This window comes from Glarea lozoyensis, assembly GCF_000409485.1.
Source record: "Glarea lozoyensis ATCC 20868 chromosome Unknown GLAREA14, whole genome shotgun sequence".
Lineage (NCBI taxonomy): Eukaryota > Fungi > Ascomycota > Leotiomycetes > Helotiales > Helotiaceae > Glarea > Glarea lozoyensis.
Genome location: NW_007360988.1, coordinates 1,253,495 through 1,272,437, shown reverse-complemented (window position 1 = coordinate 1,272,437; position 18,943 = coordinate 1,253,495). Strand labels below are relative to the sequence as shown.

Genomic DNA, 18,943 nt, shown 5'->3' with positions numbered 1-18,943 from the left:
CCAAGCAAGCAGACAAATCATCCGGATTCTTTTAATACACGAAACCACCTGTTCAAAGAGATCGCCTCTTCAACCATGCCTGGATTGACCTCAGCCTCCGGTGTTCTTGGGTTTCTCTCAGACGAGGAACCCGAGCTCAAGGTCTTCGCGCTGCAAACCTTGAACGATGATATCGACACCTTATGGACAGAGGTGGCGGACTCTGTTGGGCAGATGTGAGTTGACAGATTAGTCCTGCGTTCTCGAATCCTGCGCTTGCAATCTCGGCGCATTCATACTGACGAGCGCTTGTACAGAGAAACCCTTTACGAAGACGAGTCCTTCCCCGAGAGACAACTTGCCGCACTGGTTCTGGCAAAGGTCTACTACCACCTCCAGGAATACAATGAGAGTATGGCATTTGCGCTGGAAGCTGGGGATCTGTTCAAGCTTGATAAGGAAGGCGAATTCGAGGAGACCATCATCTCCAAGTGTATCGACACTTACATTAATGTATCAGCCGCCCGCAACGCAACTCCACAAGAGAAGTCCCGCGATGTCTCTCTCCCAACTCTGGCAACTACCTTTGGCAACTTTTCGAACGATCCTGATAGCACCAGTGCTGGCCTCACTTCGCCAACAACCCCCTTTTCTCAATCAGCCCTTCCTTCCAAATCTCTATTGTCTAGGCAGAACACATTGGAGGCCCCAGCTCAGGAGATATTGTCGGGTTCCGCATCGGTTCCGGATAGGTTAAAGCACAAGGCGTTGGAGAAGGTCATTGAGCGATTATTTGAGGCATGCCTGCGTGAAGGCAGATATAGACAGGTAGTTGGAATTGCCGTCGAGGCACGAAACCTCGAGGTCCTGCGAAGGGTTATCAAACGGGCCAGCGACGACGAGAAGAATTCCAGTGGCAAACAGGTGGATAGCGGGATAGGATCAACAGACGAGTTGATGGAATATGTCTTGGACATTTGCATGAGCATAGTCCAGGAGAGAGGGCTTAGAACAGAGATCTTGAAGCTCATTCTAGATCTCCTTTCCGACATCCCCGCTCCAGACTACTTCTCCATCGCGAAGTGTGCTGTTTATCTGAACCAGGATGAAGAAGCGTCGGCGATGCTGAAGAAGTTGGTGGTAAGTAATAAATACATTTTATCTGAAACCAAAACTAACAACACATAGTCGGATGAAAACCAGAATTCGACCGCAATTGCATACCAGATAGCCTTCGATTTATACGACAATGGAACCCAAGAGTTTTTGGCCAAGGTCATCAAGTCTTTACCTGCCAAGGTCGAAGTGACTCCGGAGGACCCAGAGAATCGTAAGTCCAGATGCAGATCAATCTCTGGAATTCTTATTGACCACAATTGTAGCAACTGAGAGTGATCAACTCTTGGGAGAATTGAACGATCGGGCCGGCGCTCCTGCTCCTTCGTCTGAAGATGTATCCGAAAAAGGCTTTGAAGTTTTCGGCAAGATTCGCAAGATCCTTGACGGTAGCGAGACCATCAGACTCAATCTCGAATTCCTCTACCGAAACAACCATACCGACCTTAGTATCTTGAACAAGGTCAAAGATAGTTTGGAGGGCAGAAACTCAATTTTCCACACCGCAGTTACCTTCTGCAATGCTTTCATGAATCAGGGCACAACCAATGACAAGTTCTTCAGAGACAACCTCGAGTGGCTCGGAAAAGCTGTCAACTGGTCCAAATTTTCTGCGACCGCCGCTCTTGGTGTTATCCACCGTGGAAACTTGACGCAATCAAGAAAGTTGCTTGAGCCTTATCTCCCACGAAGAGGATCAATCGGCGGCTCGATATTTAGTCAGGGTGGTGCTTTGTATGCATATGGCTTAATTTATGCCAATCACGGTGCTGATGCCTTGGATTACTTGAAGGAGCAATTCAACGAGGCTCAGGAGGAAGTCATCCAGCATGGTGGTGCCCTCGGATTGGGTATTGCCGGAATGGCGACTGGAAACCAGGAGATCTACGACAGTCTCAGAACTGTCCTTTACACTGATTCAGCCCTCAACGGTGAGGCTGTTGGTCTCGCTATGGGTCTGATCAACCTTGGTACAGGCAACATCGCTGCTCTCGAGGACATGATTACTTATGCTCACGAAACACAACACGAGAAGTCTGTTCGAGGTCTCGCCGTGGGAATGGCTCTCATCATGTACGCCCGCCAAGAGGGCGCAGATGAGCTGATTGAAGGCCTGCTCAATGATCCTGATCCAACCCTAAGATATGGAGGTATCATGACTGTAGCGCTCGCCTACTGTGGTACTGGCAGCAACAAGGCCGTCCGAAAACTTCTTCATGTTGCCGTCAGCGATGTCAATGATGATGTTCGCCGTATTGCTGTGATGAGTTTGGGATTCATCTTGTTCCGCAAGCCAGGAAGCGTTCCACGCATGGTCGAACTTCTCTCTGAGTCCTACAACCCACACGTTCGTTACGGAGCTGCCATGGCTCTCGGTATCTCTTGTGCCGGCACTGGTCTAGACGAAGCCATTGATCTCCTTGAGCCTATGATCAAGGATCCCACCGACTTTGTTCGACAGGGAGCTTTGATCTCCCTTGCCATGATCATGGTTCAACAGAATGAGGCGATGAATCCAAAGGTTGAATCCATTCGCAAGACTTTGAAGAAGATCGTGGGAGATCGTCATGAAGATGCCATGACCAAATTCGGTTCCGCCCTCGCATTGGGCATTATCGACGCTGGTGGGCGTAACTGCACAATTGGCCTGCAGACCCAGACAGGTAATCTCAACATGGCTGGCATTGTCGGAATGGCCGTTTTCATACAATACTGGTATTGGTTCCCATTCACTCACTTCTTGTCATTGAGTTTCATACCTACCTCGATGATCGGCTTGAACCATGATCTTGAAATCCCAAGCTTCAAGATTCACAGTGCTACGCGACCAAGTTTGTTCGATTATCCTCCCGAGCAGGAAGTCAAGACCGATGAGGCGCCCACCTTGATTGCTACTGCAGTACTCTCGACAACTGCCCAAGCCAAGCGACGTGCTCAGAAGAAGGAGCGTGCACAACGCCGTGAGAGTATGGATATTGACCAGACTCCGACCACACCGAAGGTTAATGCACCTAGTGAGAAGATGGATGTCGATGAGGAAGCGAAGGATAAGGAAGATAAATCAGAGGAGAAGAAAGAAGGTACCGATGCCGAGAAAGAGATATCCGCGACAGAGAGTGCCAAGAAGAAGCTGGAAAAGGAGAAGGTCGGCTATGAGATTGAGAACATGTCTAGGGTTCTCCCAGCTCAATTGAAATATGTCAGCTTCCCAACTGGGCGATACAAGCCTGTCAAGAAGCCTACCGGAGGTGTCATTCTGATGATCGATACACAACCTGAGGAAGAAAAGGTATTGATCGAGGAGAAGTTAAAGAAAGTGGTCACTGAGAAGGCCGCCAAACCACCTACCCTGGAGGACATGCGCAACGAGACCTTTGGTCTTGCTCGTCAAGCTGACGCTGCAGGTGAGGCTTCAGGTGCTGCTGCCGCTGCGGCTGTCTTGACAGCCGTGGATGAGGATGAAGAAGGTGGTGCGGAGGCGGAATGCCCAAGAGACTTTGAGTATTTCACTGATGTCGAAGAGGACGATGCGATGGACGAGGATTAGTAGAATGGTGGATATGTAATAATAGTTTTACTTTCTTCATGTGTATGCTGACATACGGCTTGAGCATTCAATCGGCGTTAGCATCAGCATCGAGAAGAGCGTACAATGTATAACAAGAATTTTGATGCAAAAGTCGTCTTTGATTATTTCGTCGTAGAGGCTATTTTGGGTGTTATCGTACCATTTGAGCGTGACACAGCGTTGCAATCGGGAGGCGCAAAGCCTCGGGCGCTGACAAGCACTTTTTCGGCGTTGTCTGAGAAAGGTAATTCGTTCCTGGGCGCATGGGCAATTGGATGAGGCTTGAGACTTCAAGAATTATTTTCTTTTGAATCTTGCTCTTTCTTTTGAGCTCTTTGTGATATCAATTCACGGGTTATGTACATGACGTGGAATTCTCTCAGATAGAGGATTAGGAACTTTCGCTACGGCGACGGCGACGGCGAGGCAAGCGGCGGCGGCCAGGGCGTAGATGTAGTAATTAGAGAGCGGGTTGTTTGGATGATCACTCTAACTTATTGTAGTTTAGGTGGATTGTCCGTAGATATCGAATGACAGCCTCAGCGGAATCCTAACATTCGCAGTCGCTTAGGATAGCAACCCCATCTTTGCTTATACTTCGCGAATACTTGTTGCCAAGACTGATACTTCAATCGTTCACAAAAAGTAGCAATTATCACGGCTCGTTATTGATCTCTATCACAAGAAGATCTAGATCCAGGCGGCTCATAACAACCTCCCAAAAGCTAGTCTAACAATCAATCATGGAGGCCGGGGACCCGGGGTACGTCGAACTACTGATAAGAGCATACCTGATGATTGGAAGAGGGGATGAGGGTCAGAATAACTGCCATGTTTAGGAGAGCTATTTTACGATACGGCCTTTCATATATCCCGTCGAGGATATAGGCGTTCTTTTTACTAGATACCGAAGTGTGTTAGTGGGACGTCGTACAGGGGGCAACATGTACGTCTCACCTGCAGATATACACGGCAGGGTGTTGGAGCTCTTATCTTTTATCTTTGTGCATGGTATGGGGTGAGTGGATGTGGTGTTATATACCTGACGGTACTTGCACTTCCTTTGACGTGAGACTTGTGTACTGTTTGGCAAGAATCCGGCAAGATGAAATCAGTCAAGGAATACATACCGTCCGGCCAAACGGTCAAGAGACGCTTCGCATCGCTCTCATCATGGCAATTGGAGAAGCAGAAATCCGCCCTCGCGCCTGACCATGTGTGGACGAACGAGGATATGGATCCGGTGAAGCCCGAGAATCAGACGTGGACCATCTGGACGTGGATGGCGTATTGGGCGACGGACACGATTAATCTGGGGACGTGGGAGACGGCGAGTGCGATTTTGGCGGTGGGATTGAGTTGGAGAGAGGCTATTCCTGCTGTGCGTTTGAGTTCCACTCTCATCCATCAGCATTGCTAATTCAGTTCGTCTAGATCGTCGTCGGAACCAGCTGCGTTGCCATTCCTATGGTCCTTAACGGTGCGATTGGAGCGAAACTCCATATCCCCTTCTCAGTAGCAATCCGCGCTTCGTTCGGTTACTACTTTGCGTACTTCGCCATCGTATCCCGAGCTATCCTCGCCATGTTCTGGCTTGGCATTCAAAGTGCCAATGGAGCTATATGTATGACCATCATGATAAGTGCCATCTGGCCGAGTTATGGAAACATCAAAAATCACATTGCCGAGTCTCAGGGTATCACGACGCAGGGCATGATTTCTTATTTCTTGTTCTGGATTATTCAGTTACCGCTGCTGTTGATCCCGCCGACCAAGTTGAGGTATCTGTTTTTGGTTAAGATTATTGCGGCGCCTATTACTGCATTGGCGACGATGGGTTGGATGGTTCATAAGGTAAGTTGCTCTACTACTGCAGCTGTAATAAGCCGAAAGAAATGCTAATAGTACCCAGGCTGGAGGATCTGGAGACATCTTCGCCGTACGAGCAACAGTTTCCGGAAGTCAAAAAGCTTATCTCTTCCTAAGCTCCATGTCATCAGTTACTGGATCATGGGCAACACTCGCCTGCAACATTCCTGATTTCTCTCGATACGCACGCAGCTCCAAAGGTCAATTCATCCAACTTCCTGTCCTTCCAATAATCTTCACTTCCTGTGCCGTCATCGGTATTGTCACGACCTCTGCATCTCAAACAGTTTACGGAGAACCAATCTGGAATCCTCTCGAAATCGTCGAGAAATGGCTCCACATGGGCCATGGAGGACGAGCCGCTGCTTTCTTCGCAGCAACCAGCTGGTATATTGCTCAAGTCGGCACGAACATCACCGCCAACTCCATCTCCGCAGCAAACGATCTCTGCGTTTTATTTCCAAGATACATCAACATCAAACGTGGATGTATGATCGCCGCCGTCATCGGTGGTTGGGTCATCGTACCCTGGAAAATCATCTCATCCGCCTCGACTTTCCTGGCTTTCATGGGAGGATACTCCGTCTTCCTCGCTCCAATCGCCGGTATTCTCGCATCCGATTACTGGATCGTGAGAAAGCAAAACATGGACGTACCCGCCTTGTACGATCCAAATGGACGTTACTCTTATTTCCGCGGCACCAACTGGCGCGCTGTCGTCGCCATGCTCATCGCTGTCTGTCCCAACCTCCCAGGGCTCGCTTATTCCATCGGCATGAACTCAGATGGCACGGATTCCGTCAATATTTCTGCTGGCGCGAAGAATCTGTACACATTCTGCTGGTTATTTGGGTTTGTGAGTAGTATCGTGGTGTACACGGCACTTAGCTTGATATGGCCAGATACGGATAGTTTGGTCGATGAGACGATCTATGGACATGATGTTGTGGTTGGGGGAAGTCCTATTGATGAGGAATCTGGCATGCATGGAAAGGATTTTGGGAATGTTGATGCGGTGGATTTGGGGAAGCATGAGAAGGATGGGATGAAGGTTTAGTAGATATTTGTTAAGTCATTCGTTATAGAGATTAGCTCACACACAGAATAGATATACATAGAATAGATGTGCTTGGTTCTTACATCAACGATCAATGTTTGAATATCAAGTTTCGGTCCGATTTCTTTGTTGAGGTTACACAATCCCATTTGACTCTGATTATTCAATCAATATTCGACCTATAAAGTGTGTTTCAAAGCTACTGCATATGAAGATACTTCAAATGTGCTTCAAATATGCATCAACCTTACACCGCGCATGCGACAAAGCTTACCAGATGACGCACACCGAGCGACGACTTGATTGGTTATGCACATGCAAGCCCAAAGTTAAATTGAAGTTTTAAGACTTACCAGTAAAATATCACTGGACATCTTCACATATAACACATCTCATACAAACGAAAAAACCCAAAGATCGTCGAACATCAACTTCCTCCATCACTCTCATTTTCAAATTCGCTCAAAAGCCAGCCAAAAATGCCTCAAATCACAATCCTCCCCCACAACCCCCTCTGGCTCAGCAAATTCGAAGCCCAAAAAAAGATACTCCAAGAAATCCTAGCCTCCCTCCCCATACTCTCCATCCAACACGTAGGCTCCACCTCCATCCCCTCCCTACCAGCCAAACCCGTGTTAGACATCGACATCATCGTCCAGCGCTCCGACGTCCCTCTTGTAATCGCCGCCCTCGTCGCCGCAGGCTACACAGACCTCGGCACCTTTGGCATCGCCGACCGCTGGGCATTACGGCAACCAGGCTACGGGAGAGGGGACGAGGCGCTAGGCGATGAAGAAGATATGCGGATGAATACGTATGTGATTGTCGAGGGCAGTCTGGCGTTACGGAATCATTTGGATGTTAAGAGGGTGTTGTGTGGGAATGAGGGGCTGAGGAGGGAGTATGCGGATACGAAGAGGAGGTTGGTTGAGCAGGGAGTGGATTTGGATGGGTATGTTAGGGGGAAGAATGAGGTGCTTTTGAGGGTTTTGGGGGAGGCGGGGTGGAGTGAGGGGGAGTTGGAGGAGGTTAGGAGGGCTAATGAGTGAGTTTGTTGGGCATTTGAGGGGTTTGTGGTTGGTGAGGGTGAAAGTGAATTTTAATGGATTGTGGTTGAAAGGTATTTGAACGGGTAAGTGCTTATCTTGCTGTGAAAAAGTATCGAGGCGGTTTAATGAAATTCGGTAATAGCTTAAAAATCAAGCTATGACCGAACACAAGGGTCGTTTGTGACGCGTAGCAAACAGAGCGAGCAATTTTGTTAAAGATAAGGTAACGTGAGGAAGACTTAGAGATTTTAGGAAGGCCAATGAATGAATTATGATAGATTGAACGAGGGCTTCGTGACAACAAAAGTGTAGGATGATTATTGAAAATGTCTTGGACTGGTAAGCGCTTATCTTGCCGTCAAATGACATAAATGTTGCTCATTAAAGAATCTTCAAGGCTTTATAAAACTTTGTGAGCATCATCTTTAGCAAACCATAAGTGATCCATTCATGACACTTGACAAACAGACTTAGCCACTTCATCAAAGATGAACGGATGTCTTCGCTGCGTCTTAGCTAGCCGAACCTATTTGAGAACAATGATCCGATTTCATGACACTTTCACTTTCAAAACATCAACCTTCGTGAATTCCCCCACCTAAAATACTATAAGTAGATCCAACCCTCCTTCCTCTCTATCCTCTCTCCCTAAACCATCGACCAAAACACCACACACAACAATCCTCGCTTATTCACACCACCACCAAAATGTCATCCGCAGACTACCCCCCCGTCATGGGCTCAGTAAAAGACTTTCCAGTCCGCCACCTCGGAAAAACCACCATCCTCTCTCACGTAACCTTCCGCACCTACTCCCCCTCCTTCATAGCCACCTTCGGCAAGCCCTTCCTCGCCTACGACCAATTCGCCGCGACTTTGCACCACATCCCGACCACGCCTCCAGATCTCAGATTCCCGCACTTCACAGCTGAATTTCCGCGATTCTCACGCCACATGACGTTCCTAGGGTTTTGCAAAAACATCGATGCGTACTGCGTGATACAAGGTAAATGGGGCGTAGGACGCAAGGATAAAGAACATCGCTGGGTGCGTACCGTGCTAGAGAAGTTCCAGCGATGTACGTTGTGGGATCGAGGCGCGTTGGTCGGGCGGGATGTCGGGCGTGGGAGACGACTCGGGGATTTGGAGGAGGTGCAGGAGCAGTGGGCGGTGGAGAATTTGTTGAGTGGTATGAGCAGTGTTACGCTGGAGGGTCCGGAGACGGAGTATGATAAGGAGGATAAAGAGGATAAAGGAGATTCTCTTCCTACCACCGATGAAGATGTTAGCATGGAATGATTTTAATCTCCTGCGGTATCATGAGAAAGCGTTTGTTGAATATCTCACGGGATTCAACATCCAATAGTCAACGTAGCTAGATCCGTGCCGCCAATTTATTCACCCAAACCATGTATTGATCTTTTGTCAAGTTTTATCTTCTATTCTGTCTCTAACGACATTATCGCGGTCCAAAACCAAATATATATGAGCATGTCACCTAACATATCATGAATTTGCGGACAATAAAAGGGGTATATTTAAGCGAGCCTCACATTAAAAATCCACTACTAACACCTCAACACCACTTAACCATCGCAAGCCCAACGAACCCCATCTCCTCAACTCCCTATACCTTCAACCTCCTCCCACCTTCTCCATACCCTCCTCCCCTCTTCTTCCCTCCCCATCACCCTCCCGTCCCTCCCACCCCTCCTCCCGCCTTAGCATTAGCAGCCATAGCCGCCTCCCACCCCTTCTGAAACATCTCCCTCTCCATCTTGTCCTTCTCCACTTTCTTATCGACTTTCTTCTTCCTCCCAGGTACCTCCTCCATATCCTTCCATCTCGGGTGCGTGAGCAGCGAGTCTTTGATCCAGAAGCCGTGTTTCATGGGGTTGAGCTCGCCTTTCGGACGCGCGTAGCCGCGGACGTTGTGGGAGGGGGTGTTGCCCATTGTGTGTGAGTGTGGTATGGTAAGGTGTATAAGGGGGAAGGAGGGAAGGGGACATGGTGAAGGGATGTTGGTGGGACGGTGGCTTTATGGATGGAGGTATGAATAAGAGGTGTGGTTTGTTATTCCTTGGGGAGTATTCAGATAGTACCGCAAAAGTTATTTGTGAATCCTACAAGAGCTTTTAGCTCAAGCAACATATCCTGAAATATTTCTCACATACCAATTCGAAACAGAATATCGACTGTTCAACCCACCAGAGGAATTGCACAGGATTGTGAAGACACTCCACTTCAACTGACACATCTGAAAGGACTATTCAACACTTATGCCCGCTCCCTTCGATGGGTAATACTGCCTACTCTTAGAATTGCACTCAAGAATAACCTCCCTAGTCATCGAATCAACACTCTCCCCTAACTCTTTCGATGGATAATAATGCTTAAACTCCAGACTCCTGTTCAGATTGGAAAAATGCATATAGATACTTCTGAGGTATGGTGTCCCTTTCGGTGAGCTGTTGAGAGAGATCGGAACCCGACCTCGACAGCATCAAATGGAGAACTATGGCTGTAAATTGTGGTTCCGAGAGGTTCACACAATCTCTCCACGCTACAATCAGACTAGGGCGAACGCCTTCTTTGTATGGCACTTTTGGAGCTGGCCAAAAGTCTCCAGACAGCCTGCGTTTGATTCGAGGCCAATGGTGTCAAGAACAGTCATAGCTTCGCATGCGAGGAAGCAGAAGAACTTCAAGAAACAGGATGGATTGAAGCCATTAAGAGATAGATACCACGACTTTTGCTGCTGCTCTGATGCTTTGCTTCAGCAGTCGTCCGAACTCTATGGACTTCGTAACCGTCACTGCTGTGTGATGCTACTACATTCCTGCTGAAAAGTTTATAATTAAGCCCCTTTTCTGGACAAATACATGTAAAGATAATACTTACATAGGTATATAATTTGCGTATGTATTAAATATATGTATGTTCAACGCTTGGTACATGTACAAGAACCTAACTAATGCAATAATCCAGAGCCTTCACTCCTCAACTCCAAGAACTTCTTCCCAAGTCGTCCTCAGATCCTCCAGCTGTTTCCAGCATTTACCACCCATGACCTCGAAGTCTTCCCTAGACTCCTTCGTCGCATCAATAGCATTCCGCCTCCTACCTATCCTCTTCTCGCCTGAATCATCAACATTACCATGCCATCCCCAACCCTCCACTTCCGTCTGCATGACTCGTTCCTCGCCGCTAGTATTCGTTGCAGAACCCCATTTCGCCTTCTTGTTCCCGTGGTCTTCCATGTCTTCTAGAATCTCATTATCTGTTAAGGCAAGCCAAGTAGGTGCAACAGCGGCCTTATAAGGATCAATTGGATGCCAAGGACTTCCGATCCAGCGAACGAACAGAAATACGAGCTTGTAGATAGCGACTAGGATAGCAGGAAGTGGCAATATTTCGGATGCAAATATTCCTGGGTGCGTCAGATATATTTTTGGCTTCACCACAGGCAAGTCTTCCGCATCATCTTGTGATATTTTCGCGGCCTTGCGTCCAGTAACAGTCTTAGATGGGTCAAAATATGAAGCGACTGCTCGTTTTGTGGACGGTAAATCAGCAGTCAAAGAAATGTAGTCCATCAAACGTTTTGTATCCTCATATGGATGGAGAGATTTCAGTCCCTGAATATCATTGATGGAAAAGTGGTCCGCAATGGCTTCGACACTGGACATCCAGATGATCTTCCCACTACTTTCTGAGGTAGGGGAGGATGGACGAGAAAGGAGAGGCATAAGTTCGTGCACAAGAACATAGTGGCCGAAAACATTGGCGCAGAAGACTTCTCCCAGTGGTGGCTCGGTCGATTCGACTTTCTCTGACAACAGCGGTTGCCTCGCTTCTTCTCCGGAACTTGAAGCTTTGAACTTCGACTGTGATCGAACGACAGCTCCTACATTCGCTAGTTTGTATGTCGGCCAGGTTGTGGCTTCAACCGGATTGAACAGTACTTCTCGGACAGCCTCATACCAAGAAAGACCAGTCCATCCGCCAATTCCAGCACTAAGAATGATCACATCTAATCTTGGCAGTCGAATACCACTCAATCCCCATCCCCAAGCCCGCAAAAGACCAGTCGATCCAGGTTTCTGGCTCAATGCCCATCGATCCTGCTGTACACCTTCAGAGTAGCTCTGTGTCCCGGGTGAGCCGTGTGGGAGCTTGGCTCCATCCATTGTTGTCGCATCTGGACTTCCCACTGTGCCATTAACCAATTGATCTGCTAATCGGTATACACTCTTCAAGTCACACAAGTCCACCTCCACTCCTAGGAAGTGCACTCTCTGAACCGCGGTTTCCCATCTGTATTCTCGGCCTTCTGCCTTGGCTTTCGCGCGTAATTTCTTCGCATGCGCCGACGATTCTGCTGCTATACGAAGATGGCCTCTCAATCGTGAAATTGTAAATCGAGTTTTTAGGGGACTTCGTGTGCACAGTATGAGAACGAGATGCTTGTTCGCAGGCGTTGATGGACCTGTGATGAATTCATCGATCATGCGCGCCGCAATTGAATATCCTAGACCACTTCACACTGTTAGCAGCTACTTCGCGAATTGACACAAGAACAAGAATTTGCAAGTGCTTTTCCCAAAACGAGGCCCAAGGGAAGGGCGCAAGGAGAAGTTGATTGAAAGCGTTTTGACTCCTACCTGTTTGCACCTGTGATCATAGCAAACAGCTGGCTATCACTTGTCTCCCATGGCGGTAAACCCATTCCGAATTGATTTATGTAGGTCGAGGCGACCTCCGATTTGTCGAGTTGTTGGTTCAGTTACTGCTGCAACTCTGGGCTCCTTGGGGCAGATGTGAAAGTCGGCTTCTCTTCGGCTCCGCAAAATGGTTTACTCCCATGTTCGGGTATTCGTTTGGGATCGGCCCGCCATGAACCCGTAGTCGAACGACATCGAACCTACATGATCAAGTTGTCTAATTGCATAGGGAATTGGAAATAGAAAGTAGTCTTAGAATCGAGTAGATGCGGAATCTCCAGCTATTTCCCTCTCAAAAAACATTACCAGTTGTAACATTTCGAGCCCTGCGAGAAAACTAGGTACTTTTCTTTCTTGTTATTCTCGAAAATTGCGAGCCGCGCAACGTCTTACGCTCTCATATCTGTTCTCTGTTTCTTCATAATTACCTGGACTGCCGATTTATCCTTGGAACTCGTGCCCTTGTACCAATTATGTCAGTAACACGACGAGTTTATTAAACACTCGAGTATCTTCGAAACTCTGCGCACATGATTTACTCAACAAAAACTGACACTTCAACACAACCAACGAAACACAAGCCCCGGGACGCCCAACTCTTAATCATACCTCAGACAACCATCAGTCACATACACATGCCGTGTCAGAAGACATTCTCGTGTCGATCATTGATGTCTTTGGATTTCCAGAGGCTCTTTCTAGCTAAGCGAGTTCAGCTTCTGCAGCCACCAAAAACGAGAGACATAACTCTCAACATTAAGCTTTGACAATTGGACGCCTTATTTGGAATTGACCAATGAGCTTTGTATACATTGTATGTGGCTGATAGGTCTATGTAACCCTTCTTATCAAAGTGGTTTATTGAAAGTGATTTCAGAGACATATATAATTCAAGATGGATGCCTATCGTGTGCTTGAAACGATTGAGATTTTGAAAATTCTTGTTTCTAGTATTCTGCCTCACAGAAACTCTGGTCTACGAAGTATCCACGATGTTCAATTCCCATCTTTCAGTCTTTCTCCTCATCCTCTTGACAACCCAATACATCCACGCACAAGGAACAACCATCAACGTCTCACCCCTCCTATCCTGCAGCCTCACAACCTTCAGCTGTCCAGGCACAAGCGGCTGTTGCACCGTGGCAGGCTGCTGCGGCAACGGGTGTTGCGAAAATGGATATGTCTGTATCAACGAAGGAACCTCAACAGAAGCATGTTGTCCCTCCTTCGACCCCACAAAATGTGGCACCTTACCCATCGCACCCATTGTAAGCTCTCCCTCCTCCGTCTTCCAAATCCATCTAACACATACGTAGCCATCAAGTCCACCCAGCACCAGCCCAAACACATGCACACAAATCCACAACTGCCCGCGAGATCCAGTACGAGGTCTAGCATGGACCTGTCTCCTAGGAAAAACATGCGGCTTCTCATATCCCGACTGTAATCCGTGCCCATACATCGCCGGTTCTGGATCATCAGTGAGCAGTTCCTTTGAGAGCAGTCCGACGTCTAGCAGCGACGAAGATGATACATCTTCAGAAGAAAGTTCCAGCCCCACGAGCTCTGCGGATAGTACGTCTAGCTCAAGCGGCGCTCAAACAACAACGTCAAGATCTAGTAGTCCGGCGGGCAGTAGCCCGACTCCAAATAATAGCTCACCGACGTCTTTTGGGTATCGAGTTAAAGCCATTGGATCTGGGTGGTATTTGATGACCATTATTGTTTCCGGGGTCGTGCTGCGTATGACTGGATGAGTTGAGTCTTTTTATCTGAAAAATATACAGAGAGTATCCCCGTACTGTAGGATCACTATATGAGTTCTCTAGCATATGGTGTTTCTGTGCGAATATCTGCCGGACGATTAGCGCCGACGATACCTTGAAGTTTCACCACCAATGATGCAAGGACCATGGGCTACGTAGTGTCGCGTATCTGACCCACCCATTTGACCCGTCGTTGTCTTATGGACGATCTAATGAGCATATTAAATCGATGGGTGCGAGCCGATGAGGCTCGGAATGCAGACGAGAAATTCGTCGAGAATTGTGATTGCTGAAAGACCTCAATTTGTATTCAGAAATTACAAGCCAAGCCACCAAGACACTTCGGGGAACTGGATCATTCTCTTTCCCAGATCAACACATCCAATTAGCATTCCATGAACTCCACGCTTAGACTTGAAAAACACGCGTTGGTATATAAAAGTGACCCCCTCCTATGTCAGGACCTGTCCCCACAAGAATCTTATACGTTTTTCCTCTCATCATCTTCACTATCACTAGCCATATCCTCACCCCGAGCTCCCTCACTCTTTCGCCTTCGAATCTGGCCACGTTCCCTCATGGCTCCTCTGATCTTTTGACTAACTTCGTCAAAGCTTCCTTTGGTATCAAGCGTACTGAATGCTGACAAAGGAAGTGCAGCTGAGCCAAGAGCTCCTCCACCACTACTGCTACGACTTCGGCTTCTAGATGATGGGCGTGTAGCGAAAAGGCCAATATTGGCGAGATTTCCAAATGATTCATTTCGCGGCAGGTGTCCACTACTAGTGGATCCGCCACCGATAGACGCATCAGTAAATCTTCCTGGCTGAGGTGGTGATGATGACCCTGACACACCAGACTGATTGCTGTCTCGTCGGCGAAATTTGGCACTTGTAGGCGAAGGACTTCCCGTGCCTGGACGAAATGGATCCGCAATTATTCTTGAAGCATCAAAATCAGGGAACATCTGTGGACCTAGCGTATTGATAACCTCTGTGACCTGTTCGCTGAGTTCAGCTCGGCGGGCGCGCAACTTGTAGATGATGTTGCTCGAGGTTGGATTGAGTGACAGAACAAGAGGACGCAGGGATTTGAGTATATCCATTCCCACCTCTCCGAATCGAAGTGCTGCGTAAGTGATAGCGGGGAAAAAGATGTATCCAAAGATTACCACACTCCAAAGTGAAACACTCTCAGGCACATACCCTTGTACACGGTTCCGCCAAGTCCAGTAAGTAAGCAGCATTGTGTAGGTGTTGTACAATATTGGCGCGAATGCAAGAGCGACCAATAATTTCCAAGTTGCCATAACATCGCGACCCTGAAGCTTGACTGTTGAAGCAGCCAGGGCCTCCCTAGATTTCTTGATGCTTATCACCTTCGAGGCAACAAATACCGGGCTGAAGAGGACAAGACCGGGAATGACGCCAATTGAGAGTACTGATATCTTTCCCAAGCGATAGAACAACAGTATGAAAGCCTTCAATACAGAGACTTTAGCGTATTCTACCTGGTGATCGCTGATGTTGACGTATCTTAGTTGCTTATTGTAGTTTATGACTGACTTTTTCAAGGACACAATTCTTGGATCATCTTTGTAATGGGTGTAGCCTTTCACAAGTCGTCTGTTAAGCTCAACAACCATTGGTAGTGGTAGCTTCTTTCCGGTGGGGTTGTAAAGACGTCTGACAGCTTGAATAAGCATGAGGGTATCGTAGTCAGGACTGGTCACTGTCACCGCGACGAGAGCTTGGTACACAGTATCCAACAATTGGCTAACGGCTTCTCGTCGCTCCCCATTTTTGTATAGCTCGACTAGTTCTTTTGGGACTTCCACTGGGTTTCCGAACTCGACGACTGCGCGAGAGCGGAACTTGTGGGCATGGAAATAGTTCATACCACAAGGCACAATTTTGAGACCACTGTCCGGATTTGCGGCTAATGCTCCAAGAGCCATAATCGCAACGCCCGCCTTGAGGGGTAATAATTCGGTCCTGTCATGACTACCTCCTTCAGGAAAGATACCCACAGCTCCACCTGCGCTAAGGCGATCAAAAACAGCATCGTAAACTTCAGTCTGATCGACTTTTGGTGCAGTCTTATACTTAATGCCTTCAAAGCCGGGTATTGGCCCTTGAACAGTCTCGTCTTTGAAATTACCCTTTTCATCGACGTCTTCTCTACCGGTGAGCTGTTTCATGGCTGTTGCACCCTTGAATGGCTTTTTCAACCTAATTTCTTCTGCGCTGATAACTTCCGCAACCTCAGCATTTGCAGCTGTGCCGTTCACGCTTGGCAAGACTAGTAGCCCACCAATTTGAACCTCTTTGCTATTAAATTTGCTGCCGATCCCGCGCACAAGCAGAGGATTTCCAACAGGATCTGGAAGATATATTGTTCCCGAACCAGGCTTAACCATGTCAAGTGCTCGTCCAACAGGTACGGCGCCTACTTTGCGCGCAAACCATCCTATCAGCCATCTGTTCATAGATTTCGCAGCAATCAGAAAGGCTGCGCGTCGATGGCATTCTGTTCGCAGAGTTCGCATAAGAATTAGAGGATCAACGAACTAGATTTCTCAAGTCAGCAACATTCAGTCCATATCATGAGTGAAAACTTGCCTGGTTCGCATGAGGGGCTGCGACAAAAATTACTGGGCCCTGTCGCGGAACCTTCCATGATCCACGAGGATGAACTTCTCGAAAGAAAAGATCAACGAGGATAGAAAATGTCCATAGGAAAACATCATATATCCAATTTGTCATAGGGTAACGTTCTTTATGCGGAGCCTTCTGAGGCATGTGCTCGTGCACCTGGCCGTCGCCTGCCATTGTGACACTTTCGAAATATATTGACGTCGGATGTTAGGTGTTCAGGACTCGAGATTTCGTCTTATCGGGAGAGCGGATGCGGTAATGATACTTCGGAAATCGTAGGGGATATTCGCTTCGAAATCTAGGCTTGTGTCAACCTGCAGCTCAACGGTTTCCAAGCAACCTGCTGGCGTTCCTTGTCTGAAGGTTTGGAGGGATCTGGTTGGTGTGAGATTGACGGGTTGACATATCCACAACTGCAAATACTTCGCACCTCGTATCGCAAGTCGGGCTGGATGTCTTCGCCACTGAGTAAGAGATATGTTGAGCGTGTGCAGTTTCTTGGAGGGGTGGGTTGCAGCTTCCAAGGTCTGGTGCAACGGGCCCGCTCGTCTATTTGCCGCGCTAGGCGCATGTATCGCTCCACTGGAGACATCACTCCTTTCTTCACTTCGACGTTGATATCGTTATATGGACAAGAACAACTCATAAAACAATCCTAAACAAGTTCGAACTTGCAAAGTTCCATCTTACATTATCCAGGGATAATCTTCCTTAATAATTTACGGTATATTAATGTAATCAAAGCTACCCCAGTATACTTGCTGTAGACAAATACTAAAAAACAACATGTAATTTACGTCCATCATTTAGATACAATTGTTGACATGCGTGTTGGTACTATAATGGCCAGTCCTCACATTGGTTGTCCGCAAGTAAAACTAACAAAAAAGAAAAACTTTCTCTACCATACAATGGCAGATGAAAAGAATGGGAAAATTGGATAAACAATGCTGCATGTGATCTTGATTAATGTAGGAAATTGGAAAAAAACACCAAAAAAAATCAGGAGGTGATGTCTAGTAACATCAACCTTTTAATAACTGGAGAGTTAATCAGCTTTCACAACCCCTCACACTCCGCCCCCAGAGGCAAATGCCCGCATTGCAGACGGGGCTTTTGTCAAACGCGGAACAACGAGATTAACCACAATCGTTTCGAGAGAGCTCTTATTGGCGCAACTAGGCTTGCAACGGCCTGGTAATCATTGGGAGTGCTTGCAAGCGAGGCTGCTTGACTGATTGGTTAACAAATTTATGCTCAAAGGTGTTTATATTTGACAGAAACGTATGCGACGCCGAAGTTTCGCCTCTCTTTGTTTGTTCGGAGTAGTATTCACTGGAATGCTCAAATTTGGAGCTAGTGGATTCACGCCAGGCTTCGTGACATCCATTAGCCCAAGTGCCATGTCATCTTTCTTGGTTCAAGTTTTCAAAATATCATCTATACTGGAAAGCAATGTTTCATGCATATTCGGTTTCTTACATGTTTTCCCTAATTCATACCCATTCATGTTTTCAAGCGCAATTTCGAACCAAGCATTTAGAGCTGATGTTTCGCCTACATACAACTACTCTCACCGAGCTGGTATCTACAAGATTGGTTGTTCAGCATTGAATAATTGCTCACTCGTTTAGAGAGGTTGTATTGGATGGCATCATCCGTTTTCTTCTTCGCTATTTGAACAATCACTCTAGAATAACGGACCTGTTACGAGCCTATCCATGTGAGAAATTATATAGAATGTATTGAGCCGTTAAGTTTCACTGATCTGATATCTTTACTATTGGTTTGTCAATACTATATAATTGCCCACTCCTTAACAGAAATTGCATCGAATGGCATCGTGCGTTTCCTTCTTCACTATTTGAATCACCCACTCTAGAAGAATAGGACCTTATAATGAGCCTACCTTTGTGAGAAATTATATATAATGGTTTGAGCCGCTAGCTGTCACTAAGCTAATATCTTTACCACTGGTTTGTCAATACTATAGGATTGCTCGCTCCTTTACAGAGATCGTTTCGAATGGCACCATGTGTTTTCTTCTTCACCATTTGATTCAGTCACATATGAATAATTATAACTTATAATTAGTCTACACGGCAAACTTTGTATGACGGTTCAATTGTGTCAAAACTTGAAGTCAACAAAACCTGC

At 47.2% G+C, this 18,943-nt stretch overlaps 7 protein-coding genes across 7 annotated transcripts; 4 read left to right on the top strand and 3 right to left on the bottom strand.

Annotated features, from left to right (window-relative positions):
• Window positions 1-75: 75 nt before the first annotated feature.
• On the top strand, window positions 76-3,643 carry GLAREA_07008 (ARM repeat-containing protein; the record flags this gene model as incomplete). The annotated part of the gene is made up of 4 exons (XM_008080956.1): window positions 76-215; window positions 297-1,119; window positions 1,168-1,309; window positions 1,362-3,643. 4 exons carry the CDS (start codon window positions 76-78, stop codon window positions 3,641-3,643), a joined length of 3,387 nt encoding a protein of 1,128 aa, XP_008079147.1.
• Window positions 3,644-4,769: 1,126 nt separating this feature from the next.
• On the top strand, window positions 4,770-6,590 carry GLAREA_07007 (uncharacterized protein; the record flags this gene model as incomplete). The annotated part of the gene is made up of 3 exons (XM_008080955.1): window positions 4,770-5,045; window positions 5,099-5,518; window positions 5,577-6,590. 3 exons carry the CDS (start codon window positions 4,770-4,772, stop codon window positions 6,588-6,590), a joined length of 1,710 nt encoding a protein of 569 aa, XP_008079146.1.
• Window positions 6,591-7,069: 479 nt separating this feature from the next.
• GLAREA_07006 (protein of unknown function UPF0157) lies at window positions 7,070-7,639 on the top strand (the record flags this gene model as incomplete). The annotated part of the gene is made up of 1 exon (XM_008080954.1): window positions 7,070-7,639. One exon carries the CDS (start codon window positions 7,070-7,072, stop codon window positions 7,637-7,639), a length of 570 nt encoding a protein of 189 aa, XP_008079145.1.
• Window positions 7,640-8,347: 708 nt separating this feature from the next.
• On the top strand, window positions 8,348-8,938 carry GLAREA_07005 (uncharacterized protein; the record flags this gene model as incomplete). Its single annotated transcript, XM_008080953.1, has 1 exon — window positions 8,348-8,938. One exon carries the CDS (start codon window positions 8,348-8,350, stop codon window positions 8,936-8,938), a length of 591 nt encoding a protein of 196 aa, XP_008079144.1.
• A 388-nt stretch (window positions 8,939-9,326) lies between these two features.
• Window positions 9,327-9,593, bottom strand: GLAREA_07004 (uncharacterized protein; the record flags this gene model as incomplete). Its single annotated transcript, XM_008080952.1, has 1 exon — window positions 9,327-9,593. The coding sequence occupies one exon, from the start codon at window positions 9,591-9,593 to the stop codon at window positions 9,327-9,329; it is 267 nt and encodes an 88-aa protein (XP_008079143.1).
• A 1,039-nt stretch (window positions 9,594-10,632) lies between these two features.
• GLAREA_07003 (NAD(P)-binding Rossmann-fold containing protein) lies at window positions 10,633-12,368 on the bottom strand (the record flags this gene model as incomplete). The annotated part of the gene is made up of 2 exons (XM_008080951.1): window positions 10,633-12,178; window positions 12,304-12,368. The coding sequence occupies 2 exons, from the start codon at window positions 12,366-12,368 to the stop codon at window positions 10,633-10,635; spliced, it is 1,611 nt and encodes a 536-aa protein (XP_008079142.1).
• A 2,242-nt stretch (window positions 12,369-14,610) lies between these two features.
• Window positions 14,611-16,960, bottom strand: GLAREA_07002 (Glycerol-3-phosphate (1)-acyltransferase; the record flags this gene model as incomplete). The annotated part of the gene is made up of 2 exons (XM_008080950.1): window positions 14,611-16,698; window positions 16,784-16,960. The coding sequence occupies 2 exons, from the start codon at window positions 16,958-16,960 to the stop codon at window positions 14,611-14,613; spliced, it is 2,265 nt and encodes a 754-aa protein (XP_008079141.1).
• Between the last annotated feature and the right edge of the window lie 1,983 nt (window positions 16,961-18,943).